Source organism: Electrophorus electricus, chromosome 8, assembly GCF_013358815.1.
Source record: "Electrophorus electricus isolate fEleEle1 chromosome 8, fEleEle1.pri, whole genome shotgun sequence".
Taxonomy (NCBI): domain Eukaryota; kingdom Metazoa; phylum Chordata; class Actinopteri; order Gymnotiformes; family Gymnotidae; genus Electrophorus; species Electrophorus electricus.
In genome coordinates, this window is record NC_049542.1 from 11971536 (window position 1) to 11987533 (window position 15998).

Sequence of the window (15998 nt, forward strand, 5' to 3'; positions counted from 1 at the left end):
TTGATTCTAGACATACGAGTCAGCTCGCTCTCTTTCTCCCTTTCTCTTTCTCTTTCTCCTTTGCTCTTCCCTCTCTCATTGGTGGAAAGCACATTGGGGCCAGACAGGAGGTCACAAGAAGAATAATCTGAGAAAACAATCAGACTTTTCTCTGCCAATCCTGTCTTCTTTAATCTCGCCCTTCTCTACCTACGCTCACTCTGTCCCACCTAATCTCTCATTTGCTGTTTCTGTCTGTCTCTCTCTTTTTATCTCCCCTTCTCTTTCTTTCCGGTTGCAGGGGATGTTGCTGGAGCAGGAACACCATATTGTAGCAGTGAAATAATGAGGCATCTGATCCCGCCTGAAGGCACTGCTTACGTGAGCTTGTTTTTTAGGACACCCAAAACGTGTACAGTGATGAACTGTGCGAATGAGAGCACTGGCAAAGTTGCATTTTCTTGGATGAGTTACCAGCTTTCTTGTTTCCAGTGTGCTCAGTTCAACATGTCTTGTGTGCATGTATATGTGCGTGTTCCATAACATAGAGAAGAAATTAAAAAAAAACTTTTTAGTTGTAAATAATGTTATGCAAATCACCTCCAATTTCACAGAACCACAGACATTTGTAACATGTTAAAATAATGAAGGTCATTGAAAAATATGGTTGAATAGGGATGGAGAGATTTAACTGATTCAGAGCCATGTGCCTGTTAGGACTACCTTCTGTAGTATTTACTCCTAAAATGACCCTGAGTGGGGAGAACGTCACTCTAATGACTATAGGCTTGCTGCAGGGCACTCACATAGGTTATCATGAACAAGTGCTGCACAAATGCCAGATGATCCCAGGTCAGGTGTAGAGTGTAGCTAGATAGATAGCTAGAGAAACAGGAATGTTTCAGTCAGAGTTCCTTCATCAGCTGTGCAGGTAAAGTGCAACTGATGGACTGGCATATATACTGTGGTAAAAGATGCAGTAAAAGATATCTACATAAGGTGAAGCTATATATATATATATATATAACTTATTACTTACTTATTTACTTTACTTACTTATTAACTTTATTTATTTAATATAAATATTGTCTTAAATGCGCATATAATGTGAAAAAAAGATGCATAAAGGAAGAAAATATAAAGAACCCCTATTATCAGTTTCTGAAGTATCTTCTAAAAAACATTAATATTACCATCTTTTTCAGTGAAATAATTGGCAAACTGGCGAGTAGGCTTTAACAAGGAAAAAGACACTCAGTAATCTCAAAAGCGTCCAGTGACCAAGGCAGCTGCATGCCAAACACATCCCTTGCTTCTGCATCCATCGCGGTTCATTCCAGAAGTGTCCAGCAGACCAGCAGTCTAACAGCAACATCAATGGCTGACTTCAGTGTCCTCCTCAGTGATGACATCATCACCTTTCACGTCTTTAAATCCGTTCTCTGCTTGGCTCGTAATCAGACTTCAAGGTGAAATAAATACACCATCAGGCTCCCAGGATAAACATATCTCAGCGTTTAACTCAGACTGGATATAGTTGTATATGTTTATTCCTCATTTGTAAATCCTTTGCCAATAGCAAGTAGTCTGTACTCTCTCAATAACACTTCCCAGGAATGTAGGCCAGAGGAAAAATTTAAATGTCCTTTCACTTATCTTCCTCTCTTTAATATATAAATGATTCACATTTCTAACACCTTAACATTTTTTAAGTGCTTGTTCACATTATTGCTATTATAAATGCAAATACTCTCAGACATTGCCTATTAGTACACAAACTTGGATTAGTTTTAGTTAACCTCATGCTTTGGGGACCCATAGCCACCAGTGGAATTCTGTTGTATTACCTTTAAGAAATGAAAGGAAACAGTCTTGTCTGACTTTTAAAATGTGTTCTCCTTAGTTTTACCTAGGCAAGCTGTTGATAAACCAACCTCCTCTGAACTAGCAAATAAAGTGTCATCAGGGACTAACTCATGGTGTAAGGTACATTTGATGTGGACCAACATTTTCAGTGTCCCCATAAGTATTAACACACACTCTCAAGAGGTCCTGCTGCTAGATTAAATAGAAGATTGAAGCTATTCTACTGCAGATTAACATATCCCATAAAGTAAGGTGAATAAGGCAAGATAGCACAGAATTTCTAGGGGCACTTGGTCCAAGAGACTTGGACTGAGCCCTCATTCCATGCTGGAATAATTGCTGCTAGGTGCCTCCCAGAATGGAAGGCAGTAGAAGATACAAGACAGACAATGAGGTGATTCCTTTCTTATCCTAAACATCTAAATGCAATACACCTGGTTAGTTTGCAAAGGAAAGGGTTTCCTTAGGATGGGAAAGGTCTACTGCATCTTTGAGCTACTGGTTAACTGTTGCCTCCTCTCTGTAGAATGGTCCATGCTGAAGTGTGAACCCCAGGCTATTTGGTACAGCTTTTTGAAATGCTTGGTATATCATCCAGTATAATAAAAGGCAGAAGCTATTACCAGGCCTTAACACAGAAACTCTGGCAAAGCAAAATTTATGTCAGGAGTAATGGCCCATCCAAATCTGCATCATTACAGCTGGGAACTGAGTGAATTAGTCAAATCTGAAATGGATTTTAGAAAATGCCCACAGTCATAGAAAAATAATAGCTCTGTCCATTTGTTGGTCCATCACTGAAATACTTTATATTGACATGCTCTATACTTTTAATAGGGTCATTTTATTCAGGACCATCAATGCCAAGGAGGCTTTCTGTTATCATGTGTATATTCTGTGTGGAATACACCTGGACAGTTATTGACAGCACAGGTGGCCATGTAGGGTAAACATTAAAATGAGTCAATTTGTTGGCATAAATGAAACACATTTGGATGTGTTTGGGAGTGTGTATGGCATGTACATGTTTAAAGGTAGAGATGATTGCATAATTTGGTGGTTTAATTGACACAGTGCTAGGAATTTGCGTGCACTGTGAGCCAATGTGCTTACTTAAACTCTTCTTCTCACTTGTCCACGTAAAGTGCTGAGACAGGAGTGAGGAAATGAGACAGAGAACAAGGAGACAAGGAGAGAGAGAGAGAGAGAGAGAGAGAGAGAGAGAGAGAGAGAGAGAGAGAGAGAGAGAGAGAGAAAATGAGAATGTGTGAGAGAGAGAAGGACAGGAAAAGTCATGGGGTAATAGATTACCCTATTACTTCAGCTGCCCTTCCAGAGCCTCTACAGGGAGGGCAGGTTTGTCAGTGTGTGTGTGTGCATGCACACCTGTGTGTGTGGTGGGGTCAAGCATCTCAGGCCTGCAGGAGGGAGGCGTCTATACTCTATTGCTCTTGGAAAGGAAACGGAGAATGGAACTGGAGATGAAAAACACAGCTGAGTAATGCACAGGTACACAGAGTGAACAAGAGACTAAAGTAGTTCATATTTCACCTGAAGACAGCTGCTAATTACCAAGATTGCCTACATATTCAGGACCGTGGCATGTCAGGCAACTGAACTCAGCAAAATGACTTCATAATGCATCATAGCTAAGCAATAAAACAGTTTAGGGTTTTTTAATTAAAAATGGCTTTTCCAAAAATAAATAAATAAATAAAATCTAAAAATTTAATAAAAAAGACTTTGTTTTGCTTTCATATATGGCATTAGCCACCCCCCACCCCCCAGCCCCCCAAACTGACCTAACTTCAGTTAGTCTTTAGACACCACATATAACTGTAACCTCATTATTTATGGCAACAGGCTACTTAAAATGTAAGTGTATAAGGGCGTATCCAAAATTTAATAATATATATATAGGCTTATTCAAAAGTCAATAAGAATTCTACTAACAGAAAAAAATCACTTTAAATTTTTTTTTGTAGGACAATCTCATAAGCCTTCATTTCTTTAATGGCTAGTTCTTCCTGTTACAATTAATACAACCACGTAAGTGATTTTGGCAGACTGCTTATGTCACAGCTAAAAGCAACAAATAGCATTAGCCAAAAGGACCACGGGCCAAGTGTTACTTATTCAAAAACTCTATAATGAGTTACATTCTATGTGCAGTGACTAATTGATGCATTAGACTTCAAGTTCAATTTCATTTAAGCCAAATGGGCGTGTCCCAGCAGTGTTGTTAAATGTAAATTTAAATTCCACATTAACAATTGCATTGGCTTATTGTGTGGCAGACATTAAATGAAAATCCCTAACTGAATTTGTATCTTCAGATCCCAGTTTGTGTTATGAAGCAGTTTTTCAAAAGTCTCAGCTGGCCAGGCTCATTTCACTTATAAAATGCTATAAATACATTACTGGTATATGTGTATTACTAGATATTAATGCATAATCACTAAGTTCAACATTTAAAAAAGACAAATATCGTGTGGTTTAATGTCTATAGTTCCATGCATCTTTAGAAACAAGACTTATCTTATTAATCCACATCCTCTTCCACTAAAATGTCAAAGATTGTAAAATGACATTTGATTACTGTTTGTTGTTATTATTCTAAGCATAAAGATTATAATAAAGATTTGCACGCAATTGTCTACGAGCCTTTTTTCTATTGTTGCGTTTTGAGTTCAATAACCTATTACGTTTATTTGTAACTCTCGTCTTTCTCAACACACTGGAGCCATATTGGGTCTGGAACTTTTCATTTTCTTAATAATCAATTAGTTTGCTCTGATTTAAACGTCAGAACGGTTCCACTAAGCACGAGAAAAGGGACAACCCTCACGGTCAGTTCTGACAATTTGACACTCCATAAGATCGACAGTGACTTTTTTGAAAATAATATGTAATTTACCTGCCTTAAAAGGGGGGTTATCTTGAGCGACACGGTGTGGTGATTCAGAGAACTCATTTCTAATAACTTTCTGAAAAAGTTGCTATGTTAATTTCTAACGTCTACTTAAATGCCTATGGAATTAGGCAGTTACAGCTGAGTTATGTGTACGTAATTTTGATATCGAAGATAAATAACTGGGGGATTTCTTAAGTCAGTGCATTGATCTTTTCCGTTTCGACATTAGGGGTCAAAATCAGACATTTCCATGTTATAGCCGAAATCAGAACAGCATTTAATTAATAAAAAGTGTTCGTAGATAGGCCTTCTATTCCAGACCTGGGGATACGCTGACGTGCATCATGTCCTACTCGAACACCTCAGCGCCGTTCTCTTCAGAAGACTGCAAACAGAAAACCCACGGTGTGCTTTCTGCCACAGTATCTGATCACAACACGTAACTGTCAGGATTATTATCATGGACGGTTGCATCCGCCGGTCAGGGTATATGGTGCCCCCATGTGGCACAACGGCCACATTCAGACTGCGTCTGTGGGTGCGGAGCACTTTGCCTAACGTCGTTAGACCGTGTGCTGCGCTGTGGGGGCTTTTGTTATTGGATTAGGCATCTTGGCACGCTGACGTGTTCTCACACTAAATATGCGATTATTGACGATCCGACGTATATATTCTGTGAAGCCTTTTTCTTAGACGCGCTTCTGACAAGCTCTAGTGAAAACCTATTTCAGCTGTCGTGTTATGAAGTTCCCTCAAACCTCACCACACACGACTGACTCAGAGAGGTTACTATAAATTAGATTTATTTTATCTTGTACTATTTTAAAATGAAAAGTGAAGTATTGGCGTGAAATTGGTGCCTTCCTTAGCGTGCTGGACAAAAGTAAGAATGGGGAAGCGACAGATGAAATCCTTATTTGTTGGCTTTTTTCCAGATTTACATTTTGCCATTTAAATGTTTTGAACATATTTAAAGTGGTAAGGTCAAACCATTAGCCTTCACATTAAAACCAAGTTGTAGTAACAAGCATTCTTTTTCTTTTTCTCAGAACAGCAACATTGCCTCAACCACTTGCAATGTTTACTTAAGAGAGAGCTGGGTAATAAAATAAGCACATTTTGACAGGTACATTAGTGCTCCTACAAGGTCTACTTTAAGATCAATTTTGAAGCTACAGCACTTAAATATAACAGGAGAAATCCATAAACATTTTCTAAGTCTGCAGAACTACAAAGACGTCCTCAGAAGCACAATGGTTCCTGACACCCACAACACGCATCCAAATGGAGATTAATTAAACACTAGGCCAATATACAATATAATATACCAATATAATCTCAAACACCACACATTCAAGCATAATTTTAGCCAAACCATTTTATTGAACGAGAGAGACTGGGTTGGAGAGCCATCTTTTCTAGTGACCTAGCAACTAATGGGGATTTGTCTGGTTTGGATCCTTCTCTTTTGAAATCATCAAGGATCAGAGCCCTAAGACGCAGGGGTCCAGTACGGCTTAGTCAGGCCGGATAGGGCCAGTCCAACTCTGCCTCTCCCTTCCTCCTTACTGGATCACCTAGCAAAGAGCTTAATGCTGCTTCCTCCTGAAAGAACACCCTGTGAGAAAGGAAACAGTAGATTAAAAATAAATATATTAATAACAGGGACTGACACTTCAATGTTACACTTTTTTTTGCATTAGAAGAAAAAACAATGACTGAATTAGGGTCTGAATAAATGATTAATCGCATTTTACAATCCAAAGTATATTTCTTTCTAGCTTGTGCCACCATAGAAACCATCTCTAGATAAAGCTAGCAGAGGTGCAAAATCCCCCAAAGTACATTACCCTAATTGGCTACTCATTCACTGTTCATCTTAATTTCAATTCAGAACAGTTGCTGGGTTCAAAATGCATTATCACAATCATTTTAGAAATTAGCAGCAATGGGGCATCAAATTTCCAACTTCAGCCGTCATCTAAAGCAGATTCCACAGATGCCTACAAGTTAATGCTTCACATTAAGAAAAACATGCATTACACAGGATTTTCCTAATCAAATTATCACCATTCAAACAAACTTGTAATACTCATTGATAACTGTTTGTAGCATTTATGTGGACACCCATTCCAACATAGCAACACATTACTAATGAGACCCACAATACACTGCAAACCTGCAAAATTATGTTTATGTGACAGATCTTTAATAATTCAAGCTAAATGTGAATTTAATTGTGCAATAAATTGTCTCATTTTATGTCTGCTTTTCTCATGAAGATAGTAGCCATTTCAGTGCCCTCCAGTCAATCTACAGGAGGCAACACTCAGGAGAAATTAGTAGCACCAATTCTCCTCTCTCCAACCGCCCTGCCCTGGTGCCCCAAACACAGCAAGGGCAGGTTTGGAGATGGCATAATTAGGAGCCTGAGAGGTGGGTCTGTACAGTCAGATCTTAATGACCATACAAAAAATCTGACTAATTAGGTCACTTTCATATTTGCTCTTTAATATTACTGAATATAACAAGAATAATTATCAATAAAATAAATGTACTTTCATCACATCATTGGTACCATCAAACAAGTGAAAAATATTATTCTAAGCTGTTAGCACCTTTGCTGCATTTCTGCCAAGGGTGTACTGAACTTCAACTGTTTTTCATTAGCTATATTATAAACACATCTGTATTAATGGGCTCATTAATGGAGTTCAATAAAATATGACACCTTTATTAATGTGTCATTTCTCTCATTTAGTTAAGATAACTCATTTTTAAATACATTTCAAAACAAGCATTTTTTTTATGACGAGCAGGGAGGGGGGAAAGAGGAAATGAGACAATGGAGCAGAATTGGAGTGGAGCGACTGCAGTGCTGCGAGTGCAGCATGGGAACAGGCAGAAGCAGGAGCGGAGCGAGTACGGAATGCTTAGAGCGAGCGAGGATCGGGAAGAACGGTAGGAGCATAATTTCCTGCTGTTCCAATCTCCTCACAGTCTCTGTATCCAACATACACCTTTTGTTTAAAGGTACACTGTGCACATACCTTCTGTGAGGCGCGCTTTGCCTCCAGTGGGCTGACACAGCACAGTTGAACATCCAACACACAGAACAACAGTCTGGGCATGGCTGAACACTGTCGTGATCTTATAGCATCCTGTAACAGAAGTACTTGTGTCAGTTTATGTATGAACAAATATACTTGAATAAACCACCAAAACACCCATATTCACTGCTAGACCTCAATATATGATCCACGTCCTTAATTTAGGACTAATGATGCAAAAATGTACCTGGACATTTGACATCCATGAAATATGAATTGGGACTTTGCACAAGACGCTTTTTCTTGTGCCTCCTCCTCTCTTCCTCAGGGGTTGGGTGCAACAAATCTTTTGCGAGCTGTGAATATTACACGGGGGTTACATGCAGAGAAGCATTTTCACAGGAAGCATACTATTCACCACAGTAAATTTTAAGAGGTTAAGAGAACGCCGAGTTGATATTATTTAATACTGCTTAAGAATACAACTAAGCTTATTTTATCGATAGTTGTCATATTCTAGATAGCTTGCTCAACTGGCTAATTTACCGAGCTCAATTGATCTCTTATTTGTTCTTTCCAAGCAAGTTGCGTTTTCAGCTGCCCAAGGCGGCATACATGTAACAGCCTGTTATAGTGCCAGCGTTAAACCTTTCAATTAATCAAAGACTGCGTCACAAAACAGAAAAACCTGAAAACCATCCTCCATGTTTTGTTCTATGTACGCCGCCATCTTAATAGTACCGAGAGCGCATGCAGTCGAGGAACTGAAATATTTTATATTTTAACATCAAAATAGCTAAATCTCATAAATGATATATCATAGTATTGTTAATAAATGCCTCCGCAAAACAGTATAGAAATTTCCGCCCCAAAACCATGAAATAATTGGAGGGTCGCAATTTATTGCCTTTATCTACTCACTGGCATGTTCGCGAGAATTTAGCCGCCGCCGGAAAGGAAGTCCACAGCGGAAACGGTGATATATTATTATGTGAGCACGTGAACATTCCGGAAGTAAGCAACGGGGGGGGGGGGGGGGTCGTAAAAGGGACATGTTGGTAAGGTCAGTCTGACTCAAATTTTGTTGCTGTTGTTGTTTTTTAATCAAAAGATAAGAGAATATACGCCATCAGATGCATATATAAAATATACACATAACAGTGTATGCATACATAAATTTAGCACTGAAAAATAGCGCTGAAAGCGTTAGTGCTTTGCATCAAAGATTTTAAAGATGGTAGGATTAATTCAATATAATGCTCCATCTCCTTTTCAAAGGCAACAAAAATTGGCCTTTTGCCTGAGAATTTACACTTGTGAATATAAAACTTAGTCATGAAAAGTATAATTTATCTGGCTCATACCTGTCCTTATTTGCCACTACATTTCACAACTTTAGTCAATCTTAGAATAAAAATGAAAGCGATCTGGTCTATTCCTAAAATGAAACTGTTGCTCTATTCAGCAATAGAACACTGACATGGAAACATCTGAAATTTCTCTTGAAGAACATACTTATAAAGTTGAGGCCAATTTATCAGCAATAAGAGTTTAGCTATGCATTAGGTATACCTGTATCCAAAACCTACAAAATGATGGAAATAAATATTAAAGGTTGAAAATAACTGATAAAAATGGATGGAAAATTAAAATTTGAGTGATAAATAGCTAGTTATGCTAATTAAATTTTTGATCCTTGCATCATTTGTCATTTAACTGAAGCTATTTTTGTTATTCACCTCATTTCTCATTAGTGATGCCAAGGCAATTTGCTCAGGGCAAGCATGGGCCTTTTGTTAAATTCTTTAGGCAATCCAGAAACACTGAATCATTCTTTGTAGAAATCAATGTTTCTTATTCATACGTTCATTTGATATTTCACACCGATGATGGTGGCTTACATCCAATATGAAGCATAGGAGGTTCATCCTGCAGAACTCAACCTAGCTTTAAATCATTTTAGTATGAGGATGTGCTTCACCATTGTATTGATTGGCTTCAGTCATTTATTGACAATGCACAAAGCAGCAGAATCAGAATCCTTGCCAGACTAATAGAAATCCTTAAGGAGGTCGTAGAAGGTCTTCCCCTTTAATTTGACACCGGACAGAGGGGTAGTAGGACAGTCTCAGTTTAATACTCTAGAGTATTTGGAATGGTTTGTTTCCTGTGGCTACTCTGAAATTAGCTTAGTATAGAGCCTGGAGGTTCACTCCAACACCTTTCATCAAGGGCCATTGATAGTACATGGCCTGTCATCATCTTGTATCATGTGGTTGGCAACTGGGGCAGTATTTCTTAAACTACACTATCAAGTTCCTCATTACTTATGCTAGAAATGGATCTCCTTATCTGATACTTATGCTGAATGGTGCTGGGATGAACCTTCAGCCTCTGTGCTATGGTAGTCACAGAGTAGCCACAGGAAACCATTCCTCTGGAGAACTATGGCGAAACTAAGGCCATCCTACTACTCAACATATGTCCGATGTTAGATTAAAGGAAATGTTCATTTAACAGCAAATCTTGGACCGCAGCCCCAGTTGCAACCTACATAACAATTGTCACATTCTGAATTTCGATACCACTGGTTAGTGTGTGGTCAATAAATGACTGAAGCCAATCAATATGATAGTGAAACATATCCTACACAGATTTTATGGCTAGGTTGAGTTTTCACTTCATACTGAATATACGCTGCCATTTTTGTAATAAAATAACTAATGGGCAAATATGAATGTCATTGTTTTCTACAAAAAAATCATCTGTAAATGATAAATGACATAAGGTACCAAAAATTTACTCAAATCCTTTAATAAAATCCCACTGTAGTATTCGGTTCACATGCATTTTAATCATCTTTTTTCATCAAACAATATTTATTTCCACCCTCATGAACCCCCATTATGACCATAAATAAAATGTGATTAAAAAAATATTTGTATCAAATTAACATTGTTTTGACCAAATAACAGTTGATTTTATCAAATCAAATAACTCACTTAAATGTTATTTTTTCCATGCATTTTTATCAGCCACATTTTCATCATTTAATATTTGTTATTACTACCAACCCTCATACCAACTGGGCCTAACAGGTGCTTCCACATGACAGAAGAGGTGCTATACAAATCAAGCATATTATTATTATTATTATTATTATTATTATTATTATTATTATTGTCTTTATGGTTAATTTCACCTCTTGTCCTCATGTCCTACTGTTGCAGCATACAGAGATTCCTATCAATATTACAGTCTTTCTTGTTTGCAGTAACTGAATCTTTGGTGGTATAAACCACATGGAGTCTGCCATGTCCTTGTAATCTTAACTCATAGAACTCTCATCTGAATGCAGGAGTTTAACAACGATTTTTCTTTTCAAACAAAAAGAGCATTAGGAAATGCTATCCAAAATCTTAACTTCAATGACAACAGATCATGGCATTATGTGCCTTTCATGATGCCTAAGGAACACAAAAACTACACTGTCACTGCATGGTAATTAATTGTCCTTGATATATTGTCATACAGTTTTTGTTTCAGTATTGTCCCCATAGTCTTCACAGTAGTCCAGACCTACCCCCTGCACCATAATCGCTGCGTGGGATAGGCCAAAGCAACCGTCAGTTATTGACTTGCTCCTCTTGATAGCTGGAGGTAGAGATGGCCCCGTAAGGATCAATCACTGTTTGGGCACAGCGGATGACTGTGACGAGCAAGAAGAGGCAGAGCAGGATAAGGAAAAACAGGGCAAATCCCAAGTCCAGATCGACCTCCAACCAAGACACAGGCGGTACTGGCTGATCCATTATGCTGGTTGGGAGGGGACAGGTGGCTCAGGATCTCAGTTAAGCTCAAACCCAGCACAGAGGCTCTTTCTTTCTCTGTCCACCAGTACTGAAGGAATTGTTCTCTCTCCTTGGCTTTTTACCAAGGTTATGTGATGTTATCTCCTCTGCCTATGTCACTAAACCTGATTTGCAGAGTGGGACACAAGCCAGCAACCATCTGTTGCCAAAAGGGATGCAGCCCAAGTCCTGCTGGGACAGAAAATGTGATGTTTAATCCACAAACCACATGCTGTCCCAAACAAGGAGAGTATGAACCGTCAGTATGAGCTGTCTTAGAGATCAAGAACTTCAGCAGGTTACTTGAGGTTTATGAGGGCATAAGATCTTCTGCATAAAAAGGTACAATATATCACTTGTTACATACAAACCATGTGAGGGGTGAGTTTGAGATGTTATACAGGCATGGAGGCTCGTGTTTTGGACTGGAATCAAATTTCACAAAGTGAAATAGAATCGGAGGGCAGCAATATATTTTGCATTTAAACTGCATTAAATTTTATTGAGAAGTGAATACAAACCTCTGTGCATGTTTGAAGCTATCGGTACATGGAACAAATTTAACATTTGTTCACTGGTCTGCATTGTTGTCTCCATTAAAATCCATGAGCAAGCAGTGAGAAATTAATTTGTTAACAGGATAGGACAGAATGGAATTAAGTGGTATACAAGCTTTTATTAGACTCCCCATGTATTAATTTTCCTCATCACATTTCTGTTGCTCAAATGTTTCCACTCTTAGTTCTTCCACTTTTCCTGGTCTGCTTTACTCGGCAGTACACTACACTACACTACCCTACAAAACCAAACAGTACGCTACAATACTTTATCTACTCTAAGTCTGTATAACACATATTACCAGAACTTCTCTCTCACAACCTCCCCTTGGCACCTAGGCTTTCATCATTAGAACAAAGATGCGGGGGGGCGAATGGTGAGGTGGGCAGTTTAGATGTGGTTCCAGATGCCCCGGCCCTTTGTTCTACTGTTACGCAGGGTGGCCATCCAGTTGCCTGCCCCAGTGGTACAGGGATCAGACTGTTCCCACACGTCACACCCAGGGGGATGGCGGGATGGAGGTGGAGCCAGGGGAAGGGAAGATGACGCCAGGGAGAAGGAAAGCGATCCTCAGTGGCAATTAATTTGCCCATCTGGGGAGGATAGTCCAGGAGAACAGAACACTGAACTAACTACTGTTTGAGTGGCTGCTGTCAGGAACAGAGTGGGGGAGGAGTGGGGGTGATTGGGTAAAGCGATCTTGTTCTCTTGCCATTAGCTTAAATGATGAAAACATCCACAGGAGGATGGGGCCAAGAGGAGAAGAGGTAGAAGGAGGTGGGGGATCATGGGATCATTCAGAAGCTACAAAAGTTTATCAAGATGCTAAATCACCTAAAAAATAAAATTTAAAAATAATTTGAACAGCATTTTTTACCTTATGACAGTTCCAGTCATTTGATTGGGTAAAGTAATCAAGAGTAGCAAAATCTGACAAACACAGCTAAACTGTGCTGTCTCCAGGCATTTGGCAGACAGCATTCGTACCCAATTCTTTGTCAGTGCTTCATAGATATGCAAAGCAGAATATTTTGTAGCAAAATGAGTGGTACAGAAGATGATCTTACTCAGGCATGTCATTTGTATTCTGCTGAAAGCCCAATGAAACACTCTCTCTCTCTCTCCAGAAATAAGGAACCAATACCAGCTAGGTGGTGGAATGGATCCAGCTGATAGTATCACTTAGAAATGGAGTCTGGTGCAGTCATAATTTCTTCATGGAGAACAGAAAGGAGGTTTCTATCTTCTCCATGTTTCCTTTAATGCATATTCATTTTCTCCTATTGACTGAGCCAGTCATAGCTAGATTAAATGAGTAAACACTTGGGATTTGAGTACTTATGTGGTCTCTTGCTAAGATATGCTTTACAGTAAACATACAGTGCTTTCACCTAGCAGGCGGACCTCAACTGAATACACTACAGCGGCTTCTCTGTTACATAAATACAGCTTCAGGAATGACATAAATGTAAACTACTTTGCATTTCATAGAGCATAATAAAAATGAACCCCAGCCCTTGTAAAGGCAAACTCATCTGCAAAATACAAAGTAGCCAAAGGACCTTGGAGCTATAAGACTCTCTAGATGCTATTGGAATAATCAGTTTTACTAAACAATATAAACTTTAAAGTGTTTTAAAGATAGTGCTTTAAACTTTAAATATAAATCAGAGATAACCACTGAAAATAATGGAGCTGATGAATAGAACCAGGTACCAGAAGTATAAAGAGCAGCAATTAATATCCAAAGAAATTAGATTTATGGTGACATACAACAGTCGCTGGCAACTTAGTAAACAAAGCATTTGAAATGTAACATTAATGTATTAGATATTTAACAATTATTTTTAGGTATATAAATTACATGTAAGAAAAAAAATACTTATTTGTATTTAGAAATCATAGGTCACTTTTACACACGTCAGATATCTCTAGTTAAAATTATATGAAGCATTTTAACAAACAGTACATTTTGTTATATTCTGCTATAATTACATTTCTGCATCCTTATGTTAACTCACCTGTGTCTGATGCTCTTCAGTGAGGCTTTTGTTCACACTTAGTAGCAATTAAGGATGAGTAGGTGATTAGATGATCCATAGTACCACCTGAACTTCATGGAGGGAGAGAGAGACAGAGTGTGTATAGAGACCAGAGATGAGAGATGAAAGCTAGGATCACTCTCTCATTCTTCCTCCCTGCCAGCAGAGAAATGGAGACCGTAATTCAATGGGATTAGAGCAGTCTTTGGTGACCTCTCCACGTTCAACCAATACAGGGGGGGAAGCAACACGGCTGTGTTACCTTGGAGTCCATTACACTCCCTGCGTGTTGGACCTAATTGCTGGTCTGGGATACAATTTCACCCCAGAGCAGGACATGGTTAAGAATTACATGATAGATGGTAACTGGTCACAGATATTCATACAGCAGTTTCAATGTTTATCATTATGGTTTTCAACTCAGTACATGGTCATCATAATTTGAAAAATAATCACAGAATGAAGTTGTCTTTTATAGCAATTATTTCCTTCTATTTCAAAGATCAGGTTAAAACAAAATGCAAAACATTAGCCTAAGTAGTATTGATTTCGAGGTGAGGATTTAGTTGCATAACTGCAATCTGGAAGAAGATGCATAGCTCAGCTGTACTATCAGATTCAGTTAATCTAAAGCCACATTTTTGTGAATTTATGCACCATACATTAATAAATAGTGTGCAGGTGCTACCTGGAATTAGCCTCCCTTTCTGAGTAATGGGGTGCATGCTTCAAATTAAAGTCATTTTCTTCTAGCTAATCAAACAACCAGAGGTGTGAACAAGGGCGATTTACTGGTCTTTTTTCGGAACACGTGGTGAACACCAATCAGACCACTTTCACTCAATGTAATTGTTGCATTGTAAAATCCTTGGTATAACACACTGTACACACTTGCCTTACACAGAAAATATAAGGCTTTGAGGAACTAATGGAAATCTAATTTGACAGCCAAGAGATGATGTTTTCCTAACACTCAGCTATAAAGCCTCCTTCTTGATTGATAACTGGTGACTCTAGACATCAGTGGTTCATTTGCTACGGCTATACATAATTGAATACAAGTGACATTGGTATCCAAGTTGCTGTATTTGATAGCTGCAGTTTGCATCTAATATATAAAGTCCCTACACAATTAATATGAACATATCAATTCAAATGGCAGTGAGAAAACTGAATAAGTTAAAAGTATAACTGCAAGATGACACCATCATTCATAATCTATTTAACAATGCTATTTATCAATGTATCAAACTTTTCATCAATGTTGCACTAAAAACATATCAAGAGGAAATCTATATTATTTGTAAAAAATGATCAGAGTACAGAGTGGTATGAGTGTAGGTGAAAGTCATATGACTTACTACTATTGTGAAAGTGCCATACAGTGTATCTGAGACAGCTAGTATGCATTTGGAAGCAATGCATTTACTGGAGACAAGCACAGAGCTCCTCTTACCCAAGTCACAGAAAGGAAGCAAATGCAAGTCATTAGTAATCCACAAGAGTATTTTATCTTACTTTACACTGCATAAAGATGATAAAGTACAACATAAAAACAATGGCAGTGGAGACACTCATTATGTTTGTTTGTATGTGGGACCCACTGTAGACTATAGTCGCTGAAAGCAATTTGATTGGGCTGGTCTTGGCATCTAGCCCGTATGGAGTAATGAATTTAGATAAGGAGAGAGGACAAACAAAATGGTTGGAAATAACCAGGGTTGAGAAGACATGCTCT

General features: G+C 38.4%; 1 protein-coding gene across 1 annotated transcript; it reads right to left on the reverse strand.

The window, feature by feature from the left end:
• Positions 1–6119: 6119 nt before the first annotated feature.
• Positions 6120–8789, reverse strand: rps27.1 (ribosomal protein S27). The gene is made up of 4 exons (XM_027002348.1): positions 8731–8789; positions 8057–8165; positions 7810–7920; positions 6120–6377 (listed from the first exon to the last, which is right to left on the reverse strand). The coding sequence occupies exons 1-4, from the start codon at positions 8734–8736 to the stop codon at positions 6349–6351; spliced, it is 255 nt and encodes an 84-aa protein (XP_026858149.1). The 5' UTR covers positions 8737–8789; the 3' UTR covers positions 6120–6348.
• Positions 8790–15998: the final 7209 nt, after the last annotated feature.